The 23,065-nt window shown below is 40.5% G+C and overlaps 1 protein-coding gene across 1 annotated transcript; it reads right to left on the reverse strand.

Moving 5' to 3' along the window:
- Nucleotides 1-51: 51 nt before the first annotated feature.
- alg6 (ALG6 alpha-1,3-glucosyltransferase) lies at nt 52-20,794 on the reverse strand. Its single transcript, XM_084067956.1, has 14 exons — nt 20,611-20,794; nt 19,427-19,511; nt 19,010-19,099; nt 17,946-18,034; nt 17,442-17,524; nt 17,095-17,159; nt 15,949-16,134; nt 14,689-14,824; nt 10,987-11,072; nt 7,165-7,249; nt 6,618-6,688; nt 5,191-5,259; nt 3,224-3,416; nt 52-1,500 (listed from the first exon to the last, which is right to left on the reverse strand). The coding sequence occupies exons 1-14, from the start codon at nt 20,690-20,692 to the stop codon at nt 1,303-1,305; spliced, it is 1,518 nt and encodes a 505-aa protein (XP_083924082.1). The 5' UTR covers nt 20,693-20,794; the 3' UTR covers nt 52-1,302.
- Nucleotides 20,795-23,065: the final 2,271 nt, after the last annotated feature.

The raw sequence follows: 23,065 nt of genomic DNA on the forward strand, positions 1-23,065 counted from the left end.
TGTAGCAATAAATCTGATGTACATTTCAGGTAGTCTGAACTTTCTTTTTATTTATTTTTAGAAAAACACTTAATTTGTACAAAAGGAAATGTATTGAAAGTAAAAAATATAGGACACATACGGTACTTAAAAAAATTAATTGACAATAATATATTGACTGAGCCCTGTTGGTACTTGTGGTAACTAGGCTTAATAATGGATGCATACTACTACTAGACATTGACTGTAATAATCCAATGTGTAGACTACAATGATAGCTCTCTCACTGGTTCAATCCAGTTCCATCAATTGGTCATTTTCATTAATTTGCAAAGGAGGTAGTTTGGATGTAAAGGGATTTAGAATGTGTTCAATGTTTCATACATGAGAGAAGCAACTCAATGCTATAATGATTGGGACTGTAGCAAGAATGATGTGTGTTGAACATTGGTCCAAGTAAAAGAAAGAAAACTCAAAGGCAGTTGTACCTACAGTATGTCATGAATTTAGAATTTCAAGTAGTCACACATTTAATAAATTCATATATGAGGCTGAAAAGGGCTATTCTCAGAACTGGATTCAAAGAGGATGGCTTTGATCTATTATTAAACCCAGTTTTTATTGCCTCAAACCAGACCAGTATAACTATCTGTTGCTTTCAAATGATATCACAGCTTTCATGCCCATTTGTAAGTATTAAACTTCGATTTAACAATTCAGGAATTTAGCTGGGGATAGAAAATGGCAGTTTAAATCTAATTTATACTTCGTCGCACGACTGTGTTGCTTGCCAAAAATAACAGATTTTCAAGCGAACAAGCATTGTTTCATCTTATTTTCAGTAAGTGACGCCATCGTGCAACTAAGAATCAATTCAGTCTCAAGTATCCCAAAGACCATTCCACACAAAATGAGACCAGAAAACAGAAGACACAGAAACTCGTTTCCACAGAGGCTTTTCTGGAGAAAGGGGGCGATCACACCGAGACACATTGCATCACCAGCAAAACCATTGTTTTCCTATGGTCCTCCCTTGTGCCACGTTGTTCTCACGGTTTTAGGTGCGCATTAAAAGTTTAAATATTCTCAACTTTTCAGCGCAAGGTGTGGAGTCGCATCGCTTGTAGACATCAAATACAGTGCTCTGAATGCTCATTACTGGGGGAAGCTCAAGAAAGTCACTTTATGTGGACAGCCACTGTTTGCCAAGACGTTTCTGAAATCATCCGTGGCTGTAGCGACGCGTCTGGTGTGATCACCTTCTCAAACTAGTTCCAAACATCTAGTAGTATTACTACATCCAATCCTTCGGCACCCATGATGTTAGTTAGTCTTCTTCTGGCTCTTTCTAGTGGGAGGCCCACTAAACTGGACAATGTTGAAGTACACAAAAAATGTCAGGAATTGTAGAAAAGAGAAGACTGACACCAAGACGGGAAACAAATCGGGAAGCCTGGCTGGAGGGACTAGAGCTACACTCACGTAGCTCAAAGCAACCATGGCACCGATGCTGATGTAGAACTGGAACAGAGAGAGAGACAGAGAGAGAGTCACTTCACAAGAAGATGATCCATGGTCGCATCCACAGCCCAGTCTTTCTGCTAAAATGCAGAAAGACTGAGTACCCCAAGGCATGGGGTCAAATGGTCACTACAACAAAGCTGTTGTTGTGCAACAGAAAACGGAACAGGAAGTAAGTTGTTTTGAGAAATCACAGTATATGGTCAAATGATGGAAACCCATTTGAGGATGTTCCTCTCATCTTCAAGGGAGCGAGCTAATCATAATCATTAGTGCAACCATTGGGGGTGTACTCCGGTCCCTTAACCTTTATGACAATGAAACCAGTTCATCTTCCATTGGGATATTTGGTTGTTTGAGAATGTTCTGACAAACGAGACCATCCTGGAAGAATGTTAGAGTCATGGTACACTAAAAAAATCGTGCTCTAGAGATGCTTCACTCAACTCGAGACAGAGGACAATCTCCCAGCTTACATTGTTAAAACTGGATGGAAATAACTAGAATGTTTTGTTTTGTTTTAACCTGCATCGCAAAATCAATGTAAAGACATGGGGTGGCCCTTCATATTGGGTTGTGGACATGATTAGTTTTCAAAGCAGTAGGTTTGACAGGCAGAAACCCCAGATCGTCTGGCAACGCGAGACTATTGTCATAAAAAAATATCAAGCGGTTATTCTTTGGTACCATTTGACTTGATATTCTATCCCAGTAAACAAAAGACGGGGAATCCCGGGCAAGAAAGAAACTGTTGGCTTTCTGCATAATTAAATATCAAGTGAAACTATATATGAGAACAAACTGGCTGATATTATCAACAAGACAGTTGACAAATGACATTAAGTGTTTATTCTGTGACTGACACCAAATTTGTCATATGAGGACTGACTGAGTATGACTTGTGAATGTGATACATGTACAACACTGTTGAGCAGATCTGTTATGGGACGAGTTATATCTGCCCGTTCAAAATCTCTTCTCACCCAGCTACAGAGCAGCCATCAGAGAGCTGCTGATGGGAGTGGGATCAACATTCATGTGTCTATTTGGGATCGACGGCCTAGGGATCAGCGAGTGTGCTAGGTGGGAGTAAGCACCTTTTGCAGTGCTGCCCACCCTCCTCTGAGCGAAACCCAATCACCATCACTGGGCGCTCGTTATTTATGCCGCTTGTGTAAATAAATATATCTAGGCAAACCTATGTTAATGGTACGCGCTATAAAAAGACGCCTTCTCTTAAGTTCTGACACTCTATCGGTGCCCATGTCGCTAAGGAGAGCCGCGGGTGCAGCACCTTCAGACGTTGCGGAAACCTAAATAAGTGATAAATAATTCTTTGGCTCTCAGGGGCTTTTATCACCGGACAGCTTACACAGCTTACAGCACCGCATGATCTTTATTTATACAGTTGGATGTATCTTCTCGCACCCATGCAATTTAGGTCAAGTGCCACTCTGACAGTATGTGCCACCTGGAGTCCAGAGAACAGTACGCGGATGTCAACTCACAGCTTGAACGAGCTATCCAAGTCTGTGCTTTGGTTACTGTCATCGGGTCGCAATAAGACTGTGCCCTTGGTTTTGAAAACAAACCTGCAAAATTATGCAAACCAGCCACTGTGCCACCATCATGTCCTGTGTGCTGTGGTGTCGTGTTTTGATAAACCATCGCACAACAACTCAGCTACTATATTATCCTATACTTACTACCGTTCGAGAATTACCTTCCATTTGGTTATGAATGCCAAATCAAGTGTGGGTAGGAAAAACAGCAGCTTGCGGTAGCCCCCTAGTCTGAGCTCGTCTTCAGAGCAGCGCTGTAGTGCAGACAGCAGGTAGGTGCTGAACAGGAGGAAGGCCAGCGATGTCACTATGTATGGTATCAGCAGCCCATCCTTCAGAAGCAGAGGCAGCATGCTATTTACACAGAAACAGACAAATAATAGCATTTATACAGTTTGGCAAGACATATGAACCCTGGCGTCCATATTTTGAGCATGTCATTATACCGAAGGTGAAAATTCTCAAAAAGCTTGGGCCTAGCTGCTTAATTCATAGTATATTCCTATTCCTATGTGTTGCATGGCATGAATAGCAGATCTACAAGATTTCACAACACATTCTGAGCTTGTAGATCTGCTATTTCTGCTGCGTGACACCATTATACAACAATGGCTAAGTGGTTAATACCATAAAGGGACTAATGATTGATTGAAACACCCGAGGCCCTCTAGATTAAGGTCTCACACAGCTTCAATGAACATTATGTGTTGTGGCTTGATTGATCAGATATCATTGTAGACATCAATACAAATCTGCCAAAAAATACAATACAAATTAATGTAGTTTTTCAGCTACATTATATATAGTACATTCAGTTCTTTGGCAAAATGAGTAGCAGTAAACCTCAAATGGTAACGTAGTCCAAGTCTTCTCCTCGTTTCCCAGGGAGGGACGGACCTAACCCTCATGTTCAGCTTATCTTATTATCGTAGAGGGACTTAGACAAGAACAACAGTTGACTCTTTGCAAATTACATATTTCCTTAGCCCATAAAAACCTAACCGTCCACAATAAAACTAGTGATAGTACGACAAAATCGCCTCCATTCAGGAGATAAATGTTTGACATTTTAGAAATACATACTTCATCAATTCAACAGACAGAGTGCATTCTGTGCCCTTACAATTACTGTGCATGAGCAGTCATTCGACCAATTACACTAACAAAAGATGTATTTTTTTTTAATGGTGGAGGGAGTAGTGGATGCAGATTACGGAGCAGGCTTTGTCAGACTGTACCGAGAAGCTGCTACAAAATGACCTGGTGTCCTCATACAACGCATGCATAGAGAAAGCAGGCATGCAGACTATGCTGTGTAATCCACAGATACTTATCTTATATCCTTATACTAAACCACGCGCACAACAATTAGTGCTGCCGGAAGAATTTATCAACAGCTGGTGTATAGAGAGAGGGAGAAAGTGCGTCTTCTGCATGCCACACGCCATTCAAAGCAAGACTGAGGATGTGTCTACAGTAAGCGTAATCTTATATAATAGTAGTTTAAAAAAACAGTTGACTGGCTAAAGCATTAGGAGGACCTAACTATCTTTCTGGTGGTGGGGAAAGCTCTTCTCAACAGAAACAAAATGCTTTCATGACCATTTGTCCCAAAATGAAACATTTCTAAAGAACCCTCATTTAAAATATGAATACTAATCTTACACTTATGTTTAGTGTTTCTTTACTGGTTTAATGGTCAAGAACACGTTGGAAGAGGTTTGGGTTGTGTAGTTACCTTGCCATGATGTAACTCCAAAGGTGGGCAAGAAATCAAAAATGGTTGCTCCATTGATTAGAAATTGATCAGTCAAAATATGCTCCTCATTGACCTACATTGTACGGTGAAACAGCTCTCAAAGTCAAAAGAAAAAATGATGTTCTATATTGTCTGAATTAGCTTTGTTTGTGTTCGTTTAAGTGCTAATATAGTGACTTTGAGAGCTGTTTCACCGTACAATGTCAATGAGGAGCATATTTTGCATTATCAATTTCTAATCAATGGAGCAATACATTTTGATTTCTTGTCCACCTTTGGAGTTACATCATGGCAAGGTAACTACATAACCCAAACCTCTACCAAAGGACAGTCTTGCCTAAGTCTGATATTTTTTCCGCACGTCCTTACCTGAATGTAGAGACCTGCAGGAACCAAATGGCGACTAGGGGAAGGTCATTCAACAGGAGGCAGACAGGCCTGAAAAAGTTTGTTTTAACACGGTTGTTAACACTGTTCATACTAAAGAAGATGATATTTGTAGTAAGATGTGGATATATGCCAACATGCAGCAAGCTAGATTTGAACCCTTGGAATCACCCACAAACTGTTGCGTCCTGTCGTGACAATCCAGAGACAGTTTAATATGGATACTACTGGCATAAATGTTACTGTTAAATATCCAGTAAAGACCCAGACTTTTACCGTGTGCTTCAAGAATGAGATGACTGAATGTTTATTCGTGATAGGCTTTATCTGCACATCAAACTGAGATGCCACAACTTTAAAGAGACAGATTTATGGTTTCAACATTAAAACCTACACGTCAATAACTCATGTGAAAGGTTGAATCGCAGGAAATGTAAATAATTTTGGGGAAAAGACTAAGAGCCTCTTTTCTATCAATGATGAGATATTACATGAAGAATGTTTAAGTGTGTACTTGCGTGCATGCATTGCACATCTACCGTATACTGTACGACTGTATTCCAATGTTAAATAAACCTGGCTCCTTGCATCAGTGCTAGCCGGGCCATCTCTGCGTTGCAATCCAAGGGGAGCACTTTCCACTGGTCCCTGAGCCCATAATTACAGCCAGTGCTCTTTGGCGATCCTGTTACAGCCCAATAATTGATCCTCCGCAAACAACACCCTGAGCTGCCGCCTGCCATTCTTTCCTAATCCCTGGACATGCATTACTGATTGATTCAGGAACAGGTGGGAGATATAACTCAATAGTTAATAACGCAACAATCTAACCCTAATCTAGATTAATAGATGAGCCCAGATCTTGGGAACAAAATCCTGCACTGTCCACTATCAAACTCCACCACGAGGCGCCAAACCCTTTCATCAGGGTTGCGGTGAGGGAAATGTTTAGGAAACACACACATGTCTGCATGTTCACATGACGTGTAAATAGTGCATTCAGGTTAAAAATGGCCTGGTGAGAGCATGCTTCAAACGTACACACACATACACACACACACACACACACACACACACACACAAGTCAGAACAAATGGAAGCTAAGGGGTTGCACATTGTTGTGTCCATGTGGCTCTCGGCATGTTGACAGAGGGGCATAACCCCTCAGTTAGCAGCTCTCTCTACATAAATACATCTTTCCTCGGCAGCTGTGGAAGTACAGCAGCAGAAGTATGATGTCAAGTTGACAAAATGCGGATCTCTTCAAGCCATGAACAAAGTGCCGTGTACATTCACATCACCAGTTCCAGACGTTCTATATACAGTATCTTCCTAAATGTTTCAGGTGGTAGGCGACAGAATCGACTACACATTGGGGTAGTCATAGTAAGTGTCAGCTCTCTACTCACAGGGCAGGCAGCAGGACAGATTTCTCATGGACTTGGTAGGAGAACATGAAGAAAGCCAGGGAAGAATTGACCTGAAAGTAATGCTGAGTTTACTAATAAATCAGAAATATCTACAATTAAGTAACTTAATTAGTTATAATAGCAGAGACAGCATTAACAGTTTTAATATAATAATAATAATAATAATAATAATAATTTAAACACTATGATAGTGTGATGTGTGGTATTGTGTCAGAAAGTGACTGTGATAAGCATACAGTTTACAGAAATGCAAAAGGGCCTGGATAACATGAAATATCAGAAATTAGATATTCTGTACATATATGCCTGAGAATTATGTCATATATGTCTTGAGGGGAAATCACATATAACATTATAGTAGCGTATAATACATTACTGGTTCTTTTTCTGGCTGCTATCTGCTATGGCGGGGCTGCTGATAAGTAAGTAGCTCATAATTCAAGACAGTGCCTCGTCTTTCTTTTGGCAGGGATCAAAATGTTTTATTGTTTGGATTGGGTGTTCTAAGCAAGTCGAAGACACTCACCAAGGCCAGTTTGAACTGCAAGAATGTGGGCTTTGTCAACAGTTTGATGGAGGAAGGTAACGCTGCGAGGAGAGTGAGGGCAAAACTGAAAGACAATAATTAGAAAATGTAGGTAAACACTCACATAAGTACTTTGAAGAAACATAAACTTAAACGTATAAGTATCAAGAGCCAATGTAAACATTGATATCTTCAGCCCAGTGAGGCTCTAAGGATGGTAATGTTGGGTGGTCAGTCAGTCCATCCACCACTTGGGTCCTAAACAACATATCTAAAAACAACTACAGGCTAAAAACAACTATCATGGAATTTGCTGTGTACAGTACATCCAGGCTCCCTAGACAAACGGTCTGGGATCCCTGCTGATTTGGTGACCCATTAGGTCAAAAGGTCCATTGGCACACAAGATAGCTCAAATTTGAATCGGCAGATTGAGAACACTTGCTGAACGCATTCATGCTCCCCAGAGGATGAACCTACTGAATTTGGTGACCCTATGTCTTTTCCCCTAGTGCCACCCTCAGGCTTCGTCCACACGTACACGGGTATTTTCATAAACGCAGATATTTCGTTTTCGTTTTTGAAAACCTCCGCGTCTACACGGCCCTGTTTAAAAAAATCTCTCTGTCCACACGACAACGGCTAAACGTTAACGGCTAAATGCAAAAACTCCGTTTACCGTGTCCACACGGGAACACATAGCCGGAGTTTTTAAAAATCTACACTGTGGCAGGAGTTTTCCAAAAGATGCGTTTACATGGAGCAAAAACGCGTTTGCGTGTGGACGAACCCCCCAAAACGCATATAAAAAGCTACGTTTATGAAAATACCCGTGTACGTGTGGACGAAGCCTTAGTGGGATTGGGATCTTTATTTTATTTTTTCTTATTTTTGGGAGGGCTTTTTTTAGCCTTTATTTGATAGGCACAGAGTAGAGAGGCAGGAAACATGGAGAGAGAGAGTAGGGGAGTGACTTTCAGCAAACGGCTGTCAGGCAACTCGCTGTCAGGCATTAGACATTGTGCCTATGTGCCCTAACCACTCAGCTATCGGGCTACCCCAGGTTTTTTCAATTACGACCAGTTATGTTTTATTTAAAGATTTTACTGTTCTTTACCATAATTGTGTTAATCCTTCAGTGAATGTGCAATTTATACATGGTCCCCCATTCTGTCACTAGTCACTACTAATAACAATATTAGTTTTGCCTTCTGTAGTCAGATCAAATAATCATTAAAAAAACAATGCATTTCGGCTGAGCAAGCAATGATAAAGGCTTTGGTCAACTCAGCCTTGGTTGAGCTGCAGAACTGCAGCGTTTTTTCTCTCCTTGTCCTTACCCGTTATTCAAAACTCACAATTAAGAAGCTAATGCTGTTTTTGTACCACATATACAGTACTTGCAACACTGTAGACTTGTACAACAACAAAATATTTTGTTTTATTTAACTCTCACAATTGTTAAGACTTAATTTTACTGCATGTGTAAACAATCAACCCGGCCCATCCCAGAAACTAAGCCCATACACCACAGAACCCAGCTGTGCACGCTGCCCTTTTTTTTACCCCACACATAAGACCCCAGCTATGTGTGAAATGTATAAATACTGCCCCCACCTACTTAGGGCAGCCCAGCATTAGTTTAACCCTTTCAATTCCAACAATTCCTGTTGTTTTTAAATGTGCTATGTAAATAAAAGTGACTTGGCTTGACTTGACTTCAATTGTCACTGAATGAGGGTTGAGACTGTTAGACAATATGTGTGAGTGTTTTGCTGGAAAGTGGGGTGGCAGGTGTGAGGGCAGCCATGTCACGGGGCTACGTTGAGGGATTGATATACAGTACACTGTGTTGTGCGTGCACCAAAAATAGCAGATCTACATGCACATAACATTTTGCTGGCTTGTAGATCTGCTATTTTCTATGTGCGGCGCACAACTAAGTATAAATTAGGCCTTAGAGTCTAAAGCAGAGGTCTTCAACAGGGGGTCCGCGACCCCTAGGGGGTCTGCGGAGGTACTGCAGGGGGTCCGCGAAATTGTTGCTTGATTAGACAATATTCTTTTTTATGTATATATAAAATATATTTTTTAAATATGCATATGTATATATTCATTATTTTTTCAAAGAAATTCCATTTGTCTTTAAATATCTTTAAAACATTTTCCACATTTATGTTAAATTCATGTAAAATAAATCCTGATTCTGTCCATTTTGAATAGCTTGTATACATGATTATTGTGCAATTGACAGATTGTTGTTGTTCTCAATTAATGAGGTATGTTTATAAATGGCAGTACGGACACCCTTCTCACTGTACATGTATGTTTAAAATAAAAGCATGACTATATTAATCTGTCTATTATTTTGAATAGCTTACTATTGAATGCACAATGGTATCTTTATAAATATGAACACAATTTTATACATAATTATACAATATATGTTGTAGCCCCCCCCCCCCCACCCTATGAGGTAGGGGGTCCATGCTCCATCTCCCCATCAGTTTGGGGGTCCCTGGCCTGAAAACGTTGAAGTCTCCCATGGGCAGGACAGGGCCGGAAACGCCTGCCCTCAGTGAGGGCGAGTGAGTGAGTGTGTGTGTGTGTGTGTGTGTGTGCGTGCGCCGTGCGCATGTGCACGCGTGTGCATGTGTGGCCAAGTGTTATGCAGAGGGCAGGGTTCTGCAGTCCGGAAGGACACAGATCACACAGCTGATTCGTTCTAAGTACACAGTGCACCCACACCCAAGCATTTAGTAATCCACTCCCCCAGCCAAGAAGACAAGAGTGTTTTTCATTTGTTTGAAATGCGTTGCAGTCAAAGAAGTCCAACCTAATCCCAGGACTTAACAGTCTGACAGAATCGTGTCCATGCTGTGGACACAGGGCTCCTAATTTTAGCCTGCCAGGTTATTTAAGCACGCCCCACCATGATGACATGACTTGTATCACCACCCCAGCCTTTTCTCCCCCTGATAGATCGGCCTCCAGGGGAAGGAAAACGGCTTCAGCTAAAATAACACATCATATCCAAAAACGTATCCGTGACATGATGGCCTGCAGTGGAATTGTGATGCTCTCAGTTTGCCCTCATGGGAAATATGTATTTCACTTCATCATTTACAAAAATATATTTTGGAATGTAAATAGGTTTCTACAAAAGTACATATGTATAATATATATATATTTTTTTTTAGCCAGCCACTCAAAATATGTTTTTATCCTATATAGGTGTTCAAAATATATTTGATTTACTAAAAGATTAATGGAGGTCTGCAAACTGGACATCCATTCATCTTCTTCACCTCTGCAACTCCATAGTGTGTGTGGTTTTCTCATCACAAAATGTAGTACGTATTATGTCTTCCCATTACAGTATACTGAAAAATAAAACTCACCCTGTCACCTCACACACACACACAAACGTTATCCAATAAAGGCTGAAATTCCATGAACTTTTATATGATAAAACGTATCTACAGTATCTACATCACACATTTGACTTCTAGCTCTGAATACCAAGCATGGTTCAGTGCTTCCTCGTGCTTTCCAGTTCGACCTCTTGTGAGTGCAGCCCACAGCAGCTGTGACTCTACATTCAGAAGCTCCTCACAAGATATTATTATAAGGGATAAACTTATTTTCTCACTGCTAGATCATAGTCTTCCCCCTTGGGCAAGCTCCGTGGCATTCGTGTGAAAGAAAAAGAGTGCGAATAAGAGACAGAGAGAAGGATGGAGAAAGACGTAAATAAAGATGGATGTTGTTGGTGAGATTAAGGAGAAGGAAGATGAGGCGGTAAACAGATAGAGGGATTACCTGAGGTAGAGCTGGGAATCAGTGGACAGGATGGTTCTGATCTTTATCACGAGGTTCAAGGTGCACCATGTGTTGGCCACCTTATCCTGTCAACACACACACACACACACACACACACACACACACACACACACACACACACACACACACACACACACACACACACACACACACACACACACACACACACATTAACATGAACCCTAGCGTCCCTATTGTGGGCCGAATATTTGGTTAAAATATATATAGGTCTTTATATATATATATGTATATCTACAATGAGTCACAACGTGTCACAATATCTACAAGCTTGTGAGCTTATAGATCAGCTATTTTCTGCAATGAGATTTGGTGTAGAGTGAAAGGGGGGGGGGGGGGGGCAGTATAGACTCTGATCAACGAAGTATATAGGGTTTAAGTGGTTAAGGACAATATGGTGACATTTTTGTCCGCTGAATAAATCAATACTGGCACAAAAAAAAGCACAGCCTTTCAAATGTACTGGCACTCCCAAGTATACCGATGACTCCTTTTAAAAAGGATTCTGTTTTGAAGAGAAAGCAAATAAGTGGCATCGCTCTATGTAATCATTTCCCAACTGAAAGTGCAATAAAGATTCCTCAGGGCATTCCAGAGGGCATTTGTACAGGAGTGGATTACCCTTCTGTCATAAATCAACTGTCTGTCAGAGACGCGGGACGTCAAAAAAAGCGATGTACTTATTTGTAAACTTGGGGACACCGGGTTAAGTGCTTAGACAAAGTTGTTCCTGCATAGCCAGCAGATTTAGACCACCCGTAGGCCTATGAGAAGAAAAACTGCTGTCCTGATACCCATACCATAGAAACATGTGTTTTTGTATATCAAAACGGATTCATATTTGATATTTTACAATAAATCTTCAATGGTTTGGCTTAAACTGGAGCTCATCAAATAGTCTCGCACAACACTGGACCTGTCAACGGTGAAGAATAAATTGCAGAATCGAAGGTATGTTGGTTATGCATGACACTAACGGCAGCTTGGAAGAAAGAAGTTGTATTTTAGTAGCGACGAGGATGTGTCCAGTTGGTTTAGACGCTTAAGCAGTTGTGCAGAGATCAGATGATATTAAGGCCGAAGCCCACTCTTGAGAAACCATAGAGGTACTGCCCCTTAGATGAGCCTCATCATTCCATTCAGGATCTTAAAGTGGTATGATCCTGTCTAGAGAGCCTGCTTCTATGGAGTGTCCTTCTCGCTGTTCCTTGACACAGCTGCTCAGAACACAGCTGTGTGGATCTTAGGCAGCCTAGTCAGCACTGGGCCGATCCACGTCGTCTAGCCCCCATCTCTCTCTGTCTGTCTGTCTGTCTGTCTGTCTCTCTCTCCTCTCTGCCGCCCTACTCCAAATAACCACTACCGGAATGTTCCTGGACGCAGCCTGAGGGCAACACATGAACGGGTCTGGGTGGTGGGGGTTTGCCGCATTGGCAAATGCAAGGGGTTGGGGGGGGAAGGCTCCTTCACCTATAAGCTAGCGTGGAATTTCACAGGCAGAAGCATTTGGTGCCATTTTTGTGAGCAGGCAGCAACTTGAGACACCAGAATGTGTCTCAGTGGGTAAACTTACAACTACCCGCCTGCCTGCCCCCCCCACACACACTCTTCAAACCCACCACCATCCTTGATCAGTCACACACCACTCCCCACCCCCACGTTCTCGCGCCCTCTCCCGTCTTCGTAGCTTCTGCTTACAGGGACATTTCACAATAGTTCAGGGCAACCTGCCCCCCGGAGCCTCTCAAACTGTCGCTATCGTCTCAGGAGGGTATAGTGTCTCTCACACCCTGTGTATTATGTTTGCATCATTTCATTGAACAAATACTGCCTTGGCACATGGTGCCATTCACTCCCCTGGTAGAATTTTCAATTACTTCTCACATCCATGACAGCTTGTGGTGGTTGCAACCTCAGCGAACGGGACAAGAAAGGCAAGCCGTGGACTTTGACTTAGAACTCTCCGTCACCTCTCTCTCTCACACACTCACACACACACACACACACACACACACACACACACACACACACACACACACACACACACACACACACACACACACACACACACACACACACACACACACACACACACACACACACACACACACACACACTCACACACACACTCACACACACACACACACACACAGACTTTCCCTCTGTCCCTTCCATGACAGCTTTACAACAGATCCAGTAAAGGAAATGTTGCAACGATACTCTTTCTCTGACTCTCTCTCTCTCTCTCTGACTAAACCCTATCCCATTCAATCATTTCATCCACTACTTCTATCTTAGCATCTCACTGATGAACCAATGAACATGTGTGTGTGTGTGTGCGTCCATCTTCTCTAACACACACACAGGCATGTTTACACCTAAAAGACGCAGCTGCCCGTGGTTGTTGGACGGGCTCTGATATGCAATAAGTGCCGAGCTGGCACCCCTCGTTGCCCTGTACAGTTAGAACATGGCTCAGCTATGACGCGCTGAAAACACCCCTGGCCATAAATTAGGTAGATTTATCTATATCCTCTGACATCACAACCCCCGGACAGTGAAACCGATCCCCTGACCTTTCACCGTTTTGCTCCTCTGTTTTCTTTGATCCCGCGGGGGATCCATTTCCAATTGGCTAAGCGCTAAGGAATTAACAGCGGGTGGAAGGTTGTTAGCTCCAGTTAAGGTGTGGGACAGAGTGTATGAACCAGACGCAAAGCAAGAAGAGAGCTTTGGAGATTATGCCTGATTTTCAAGGAAGTTCTTTTAAATTGTTGATGTTCTCAAAACATTGGGGAAGAAAATTTATATTATCCTAAAATATTATCACGTTGTTACTCAAGTATCGTGATTACATGACCAGCTGCAAAAATATGGGTGGGGACAGTGATCATGAAATGCTGTTATGCCTGATCTAGTTGACTTAGTTGTGCATCGGTACTTCGCACTGAAAATAGCCAATCTACAAGCTCACAACACAACACACTACGACGTGTTGTGAGCTTGTAAGTCCACTATTTTGGGTGTGAGACACGCTGCGCAACTAAGTATAAATCAGGCTTTAAGATGTCCTTGAGCAAGACATTTGACCTCCAATTGCTCCAGACTGAGGATCTGCTCAGTAGAAGCTCCCAGGAATTAATGTGTGTAACTGTATAACTGTGAAGGAATGTTTTGCTACAAACAACATAAATAATCCATCCACATCCACTTTTTAAAGTAATGTGATTATACATGATATTCATGGTCTATGAGGATTCATGGCCAAGGGCTGATGAAAAACTAACAAAAAATAACAGTGTAATTTCAGCGACCAAAATACCTACAGTAGGCCTACACACACTCAGATATCAGAGAGACTATTTTGTTATTAGCTGCCAAATACTGCCAATGAATGGCTTATGCATTTATTAATGCATCCTAATTTATATTTCGGTGAGCGACACCATCTTATTATCAGGCTTATGGCTATTTGTCAGAAGAAATGTCCATGTACGTCTCAAGTTTTCTAAACCAAAGGTTAGAATCTCAAACGGTGTGAAGCATACTTCTGCTATGTTCCCGCATGACGACAGCAATAATGAGTTTTTACAAGCCTGGGTTTCAGGGTGAAACTAAATTTATCCAGGGCTTGCGTAGGGCCTTAAGAAACCTCAGCTGTACCTCAAACAGCCCTCGTGCCACGGGAAAGATCCTGCGGACAACCTGCAAGGCCTGGCCGGGGTCAGACAGGAAGGGCAGCCAGCAGAGGCCAAAAGTCACCAACACTGTCACAGCGATCCTCACCAGCGAGAACAACCTACAAGACAAACAGACAACAGGGACACTAACGAGAGACACAATGTCTGGGAGAAATATGCATACTAATGTAAATTTAACTCTGTACAGTGTACAAATGTTTTAACACTCTCAACATTCATCAAGTGGATGAATGAGCTCTTAGGATTTTACTGTGTGAAACATTGCAGTAAATATAGTGTATTACCTATTCTATTCATTATTTGCTGCGGGAGTTTCTAAAATAAGAAATATATAATAAAGTATGAATATTTACGGATAGTACTCGGTAAAGTCCTCACTGTTAATTTAACTCAGATATTATAGGTTAATTTGGGTTCATTTTTACAAGTTAAATTAACACTGAGGATTTTACTTTGTACTTGGAACAATTAAGCAGTGCTACTACTTGCATGTCCAGATTTGACCCCCTGTTCAGGAATGCAGTGAAAGCCATGCATCAGCTGAAAGTCTTTAGTGTAGGTCAGGGTATGTATGTTGTCAGCTGGACCTGTGAAGCTGCTGGTAGAAGTTGCACACACAGGAATAGCAGAGGAGTTTGGGCATGGTGAGAGTGTCATCTGGACATATCTTCCCCCTGGCCCTTCTAATCCAGCTCTCCATTTGCTACCAGATGCCCTTGGTACATTGTTACTAGATAAACAGTCACTGGGAGTTCTAGTATGGCAGCATCCAATCTGATTACCTTGGTAAAAGAATGAGATCGCTTTGCGTTAATGCTTGCCCATAGATTTACATTACATTTATGTGTCTTGCATTTAACTGATACTATAAGCCATAATGAGTAACCTTCAATATATATATAAATAACCGAAAAAAAACACAATAAGATCCCTTTCTCTGAGGTTTCCCATACTGGGCACTAAACTGCAGTAATTTTGTACCATAGTTATGTATTTATAAAATGATTACCAATTTGTTAAATTATTGCCAATTAGTTTCTGATTGAGCAATAAAGTTGAGATCATCATTCAGTGAGGGGAATCATCATTCCGTTTTTTGTGGACGGAAGAAGGCGGGATTGAAAGAAAATTAAGGAAGGTAGAAGACAGAACGAGAGAGAGAGCAAGAGAGAGAGAAGACTTATGGAAGAAGTGTTGACAAAGATAGGCCAAAACAGCTCACCCTCGTCCGGTAAGGCCCTGTTTCACACACTTTCCCAGGAGGTAGCAGAAGAAGGGCAAGGCATGGTAGAGCTCCATCTGTTTATAGTTGATAGACAGGCAGAAGGCTAGGGACCCCAGCGCGTCCCAGCCCAGACCCAGACCAAGCACCCCCCACAGTGCCAAGCCGAGGCTCACTCCATTGTACCTGACAGTCAAGGTTCATATCCAATCTTTCCATGTACAAGGTTGAGTAAAGCTTTGTGTAAATCAGCAACTCAGTGTGGGTGGGCATGAGACTAGCGTCCCATGGCACAGTGGGTACTCTACCTGACGAGTTCAATTCACATGTGCACGTTTTCTGTCCTGTTTCCATAATGATAGTGGTAATAGTTTGTAACGTAAGATGTAACAATGGTGTTATAATGAAATTAAATGAGTAACGCCATGCCTCGACAATTTGATAATATAATACTAAAATTGTAAATGTTATTTGCACAAACCCACTTGAATTTAGTTTAGCAATATGTTTTATACTTTGAACAGTGAGCATTAAGTCCCTATACAAAATAAACTACAGACCAAATCACTCTTGGAGAATAAATAACATAAAAGGCTGGGAAACAAGTTCAGGTGTATTGCATAGGATGGGTGATGCTTCTTTTATCACTGGTGATTTAGTAACAAAAGCAACCTTAAAGTACGCCAACATGTCTTATGCTAAATTCACACCAACAATGGTAGTGATTTCTATCACTGTGTTTTGACACACCCACAAAGATGATGTTGTGGACCTTGTGTGTATGCCAAGTTCGCTCTTAGTTGCACTTCTGGTTGGCTGCCAGTCTCTCTACTAGCCATACAGTGGCAAAGTTGAACCATTCTCAACTTTACATCACTGCTTTTTGTGGGCCCCACCTCCTGCTGCAGTGGAAAAGGCAACAGTCACTCCTTTCAATAGACAATGCATTGATCAGAATGCGGAAGCGTTATACTGCTCCTGGTGTGAATTCGGCATTACCGTATAATCAAGCAAATGGTGGCTACAGTCAAATGCAGTGATCAAAATCTCTGATGTCACAGGCACATTCCGGTAATTTTTTAACAACAGAATAAAATCACACTTTTAACATAAGGAAATTGTACTTGATTGTATATAAAAGGATACTGGAAATGCCCATAGTCAATGAGAATTAGACCAGGGTAGAGCAGGATGCAGAGGAGAGTGCAAACCTGGGACAAATTGGCATATTTTCATTGTCAAGTCCAATTATTTATTCCAGGGTTATCATTACACTCAATCTATACCATATAGAGTTATTATATAGTTATTTCAAAATTCATGTATTTGTTATTGTTTTCTCATATATACAAAGTATTATTAAAACATTTTGTAAAATATGTAAATGATGTATAAAAATCTATTACAAGACAAATCTTGTGAGGGTTGTACCAGCTTTCATAAGTGTTCCTCACAATTAACTTTTAGTTCGCAGTACTAGCTACTGGTTTTACCTTTTTCCTGGAGGATCCATCAGATAAATAAAAACAGTATATAACAACCGCAGGGATGTAAATCAACAGATCTGCAAGTAGGACTGTGATGGAGGGAAAGGAAGAAACAGCATGTTAAATAATGTGTCTAACAGTACTGTATGTACAGTATATACAGTAACATGGTAGTACATATCTATGACTTCCTTAAGATCCAAATAACAGCTGTCTAATCAAAACTAACAATCCACCTGTTAGTCAATTTTCTGAGTTTCTGTACAGTAGCACTACGAAGCACTATCAAAATGATCAGTCTTATTTTAGTACATAGTACATTGATATTATCACTGTCATAGAAATCATGTCCAAAACCAAGCTCACAACTAGATTGGCTTGTTTAAGTGGTTAAAGGATGACCAAATAGCATTCATTTATGAAGAAATATAAAAACATGAAATATGGAAATACAAGGTTTCTGCCCAATAGCGATGAGCAGAAATCTATGCTGTACTGTAATTGTTGTACCTGTGGCTCTCATGAACACCTTGTGTGCCGGGCTTTCATAACCTCTAGAGGTGTGCAGCTCCACCCATTCAGGGTTTATCACCTTGGCTCTGCAGAAAAGTACAGTGACACCAGAGTCCGTTTTACAGATGCAGATGTGCTTTTTCAATCATAAAAAAATGTTATAAAAGGTGGATCATTCAACTTGCAAAACACCCTATTATTTCATCGGTTTGCCTTGTGCACTGACAGTTGAGCATGAGGGCAGAAAGAGATACCACATGTCATACACCAGGATTTCAGTGCGTGCGAATAGATATCAGCAGACCAAGCCACACAAATTCTCCCAGGAGGAGAGATGATATCATGATGATATCATCTCATTCGTAAGTTTATGAAACAAAGAGGACCATAGCACTATAACATTCTTTGGGTAGTGCCCAGTGTTTTTATGTATCCACCGGTGTACAGCCATGCTCTATGTTTTAAGGTTGTCTGTACGTCCCAACATTGTGAATGTGATATCTCAGGAACACTTTGAGGGAAAACATCCACTTGGACTCAAGGATGAACTGAGTAGCAGCTGGTGGAAGGTCAAGGTCACTGTGACCTCAAAAACAAACACTTTCATTGAATTCCTTCAACATATTCATTCACTACTGTACATACTATATGAGTCTGGACAGACATAGATGTAAACAGCAACTGGTTGGCAGAGGCATACAACTGTGATGCAATATTTATATTACCGGTATATATATATATATTTAGGTGATTTTAATGAAGTTAGCATACTAACCATAACCATCTAAAATATATCAAAACTTAGTCTGAACTGGTTGCATAAATATGCATGCACAGTCTAATCATTTATCTGCAGTAATAACATTGATCCTTCACTTGCCCTATTTGTATGAGGTCAATAACAATTCAATTACAGTTACATATTTATTTATGTGTGAGGCTACTGTAACGAGATTTTGAGCCAAGAACAACAAAAGCTGCCTTTTATTTTGACCCAGGCTCCATTGCATGTGTCTATTAAAGCAGAAATTACAGTGATTCTAATTTACTTTCAGACTTACAAATGAGCACAGAGCAGGCTGTGGTAGGCAGTCAAGGGAGGGTAGTCGAGACCCCAGTAGTTCAAGTCGTTGTCAGTAGTGTTGAAGTACCTGTACAAATGCATATAACTCTGGATTTGAAACCAAATCTCACAGTGAAATACCTAATTTACATTCTGTTGTACGACACGTGACTAAACCCTAAACACGTTTTCTGCCAGAACTTTCAAATGGATATGAAACTAGAGGACAATATCTGACTCCAAGTCGCAGAAATTACTTATTGAGTGAGTACACACACAGGCTGAAGTGAAACACACCTACTTTCCAAATGGAGTTCAAATTGGACCCATGGCATAATAAAAGCTAAATCTTAATACCCAATGCTATACTGCAGTAGTTATAGTGAGTAATAGTGCATTGACTATTTATACAGACCACTCCTGAACAGGGAGATTGTATGTCACTTCTTGCCAATGCCTTTGAGCTTCATAGTCACCGAACATGGGTGGTTTGCCTGCACCTAAAAGGATAGGAAAGACATAATAATAATTCGACTGTTAGGTCTTTGAGTGGAAAGTAAACATTTCAAGGATTCATAAGAACCATAGCTCTCATTACTAGGCCTGTCACAATTATTACATAATCGTTTAATCGCAATTATTTGAGATAATCGCAATTATTTTTGCATAATCGTCATAATCATTTCCATGTTGAAAAATGTTCACACATTTTCAAATATAAAAACTAGCAGAAATAGCAGCTACTTCTGCTATTTTTACATGTATAAAATGATGAAATGTCTATAATTTATTTGTCTATTCAAGTTATTTGCATATGTGCCCTGTGCAATTTCTTATTACGAACCCTAAAAAGGCAAACAGAAATTAAGTTTTTATTCATAATGTTCCAATGTTCACTGTCAAAAACCCAATTAAATCGTTAATCGTGATAATTTGTGTGACAATTAATCGTCGAGCCTTAGATCAAGATTATCCTAGATGTATTTGATCGATTTTGACATTTTTATATCTACGAGAGTCTTGACGACCACCCCCCAGTGCGCCCTGGACTTTCACCAGTTTACCCGCTTGCCCCAAATGTTAACTAGCGGTCCGAAGTCTTTGTGCAATGTATTAGTCCGTATTGTTCAATAAAGAAGTGTTTTAATTCCGTCTGTGGCCGATTCTGTCGGAAGTGCCCAATGGGCGGTAGTGACGGGGCGCATCCGGTGAAAGCCGGAATTACACTCAATATAAACAGGAAGTAAACGAGGGGGGAAATGGCGTTCGGCCACAGACGGGTTTTAAACCATGATTTAAACACTTCTTTATTGAAAAATATGGACTAATACATTGCACAAAGACTCCGGACTGCTAGTCAACATTTGGGGCAACCGGGTAAGCACATTATATTTTACATTTGTACATGTTCGGAGAAATACGGGCTTTACTGGTGAAGGTCCAGGACACACTCTCGTAGATATACAAATGTTACTTACAATCGATTAAATACATCTACGATAGTCTTGATCTAAGGCTAATATTGTATTATCGTGACAGCCCTACAGATATAACCAGAGGCTGAATGGTAACACCATGTGTGCTGCAAACATTTCCCACCTGAATAAGAGTTGAGTGAAACCCCCCATCTCGCAGTGAGACAGAGCATAACACAGATGGATATGAGACTCCACGTTTCCATGCTTTCTGACAGCAGACACTGATTTTTTTTTGGTACACGAAACCCTAGAACAATTGATTGTTTTGGTACACGAAAGGAAACCTAGAATGTGTTCATTTCTCTGTTTACTGCACTTACTTCCTGATACGTCACCAGTCAAAGCGACGTAGCGTGCTCTCATTGGACGGCGGCCGTTGACGTTTACGTGTTGCTAGAGCAGGCGTTCAATATGCATCGGATAAAAGAATGTCCGCTCCAGAATGAAAACAATCATGAAGCCTGAACTTCGGTGACCGTCACATAAAGGGATTGAAAGATGGACTTTGAGTGGAACCAATCCAATACAAGTGTACTGTACAGGAGGGAACCTCTCCCTCCGCTGTATCGCCATTGTCTTCGTGCTAGATTGGTAGTTGAAATTCCCAGTTTCAGTGAACGCCCTGAGTTTAACTTGTACTTGAAGGCAAATGATCAGATCTACCGGGTAAGTAAATGACATTCAGTGATGGAAAGTAACTAAGTACATTTACTCAAGTACTGTACTTAAGTACAATTTTGAGGTACTTTTACTTTACTGGAGTATTTACTTTAGCCCCCCCACTGGAGTATATACTTTATACTCCAGTATATACTTTACCCCCCCCCCCCCCCCCCCCCCCACACACACACACACACACACACACACACACACTTTAAAAATAATCTAGATGTTTAATGGAGACAAACTTCAGTTCACCCTAAAGTTTATTATCTGTTATAAGAAATTCACAAAGCTCTGTAAAAAATAATTTTGTTAACAAAGAATTTTAATATTTTCATTATCTTTGAGGCAATTCAGAATGAGATAGGCGTTTTATCATCAACTATTACAATTATTCTGAATTGGATATCGTTTTTAAATAATAGGCTAAAACCAAAGTGCTTGTTAATTAATCCCTTTTAAATGATTTGTTGGTGTGTCCCATTATTAGCAAATGCATATGTGACAGTGAAAAACGATTTAATTTCTAAAACACAGAGGAGATTATAACTACAAAATATATAGTTTATATCCAATTGGTTCTAACCCCACCAAACCAAGTATGCACTTTATTAGCTTTTCTCCATCCATCTTCAGCAATAATCATCCACAATGCCATTGACACATAGGCTACAACAAGGGTAGGCAACCTTAGGGACAGGGGAGGGTGATCACTGGCACACTGGCATAAGTGTGAGAGAGATGTTTTTTCTTTTAAAATTAAATATTCAAAAAAGGGGTTAAGTCCCACATTGTCTGAATTCACCCAAGAAAATAAATATATGAGGGGACATTACTAATTTCATTCAAATAATCATCATCTATTAATTTAAAACATGTTTATCATTAATGTCTCCTTGGCAGCATCCTGATACTGTCACCTTTTCCCTCTCGTCCATTTGATTCACAGTGATGTGATATTACAGACTTGGACTGCAAGACAATTGAGCTAAACTGTTTTGCTACAACAACCAGACCAATTCAAGTAGAGCTGTCATGGAGCTTGTATACTGTAATGCAATGCACTTGCACTCCCAATGAATACACTGTTTGGCTGTTTTAATGGAATTACATTTAATTTGTATTTTCTTACAAATTGTTATTGATATTGCTTTTTGCCCATCTCGATTCTCCTGCAAATAGACTAAGCACAGAACTTCATTCTGTGTGCTCATAACATGGTCTGGTATCAACTGTAGTATGTTATGTTATGTTTTGTAGAATAGCCCTTTGTTGTGTAAAATCACACTTGAGTTGAAATAACCCCTCTTCGCCTCTTGAATGTCTTTATGGCTGTGGACTGTAAAGACATCAATGCATAGCCTTGCTGTCGGGCAGAAACCTCATATCTCCACATTTCAATTATTTATGTTCTTTTTGTAAATTAACGCCCTACTTACAAGTGTGTCCCACAAAAGTAGTGAAAATAGCAGATACGCTCACAATGTGACACACTGTGAGCTTATAATATCACTATTTTAGTTTGTTTTTAATATAAAAAAGGAATGGTTTTGGTTTCCACCCTACAGCAACGATATTCAACCACATGGGTCATGTGGTTCTGGTGAATGGGTTCATGGATGGAACCAGGCCTGTGGCAAGGTGCTGAATGCGAAATGTCTGCCAATGGTTACACACGTTCAGTAGGCCTACTTACTTACCATGGGTCAGCTGTTGGACTGTTATTTCAGAAATAATTAAAATATGTAATTTTTACAAATGACTATACTACTCCAAAAGGCAGACATTTCTCAAATTCTTTCTGTTAAAAGTTTAACATTCTATAGCTCTTTAGATATAAAACACTGGATTAGCATACAAGAATATATAACCTACCCCACCTTTGCAAAGATGTTTAAATGATGTTCACTTTT

Source organism: Gymnoscopelus microlampas (assembly GCF_963454915.1).
Source record: "Gymnoscopelus microlampas genome assembly, chromosome: 9".
Lineage (NCBI taxonomy): Eukaryota > Metazoa > Chordata > Actinopteri > Myctophiformes > Myctophidae > Gymnoscopelus > Gymnoscopelus microlampas.

What these genes read in the sequence shown, in the direction of transcription:
- alg6 (XM_084067956.1), bottom strand. Translation starts at nt 20,692, where the DNA reads ATGGAAACGTGGAGTCTCATATCCATCTGTGTTATGCTCTGTCTCACT. An exon ending in AATCTCCCTGTTCAGGAGTG is followed by an intron (nt 19,100 to 19,426) that starts GTCTGTATAAAT and finishes GCATTTGTACAG; the next exon opens with GTACTTCAACACTACTGACA. An exon ending in CAGGGCCTTACCGGACGAGG is followed by an intron (nt 14,825 to 15,948) that starts GTGAGCTGTTTT and finishes TTTGTCTTGTAG; the next exon opens with GTTGTTCTCGCTGGTGAGGA.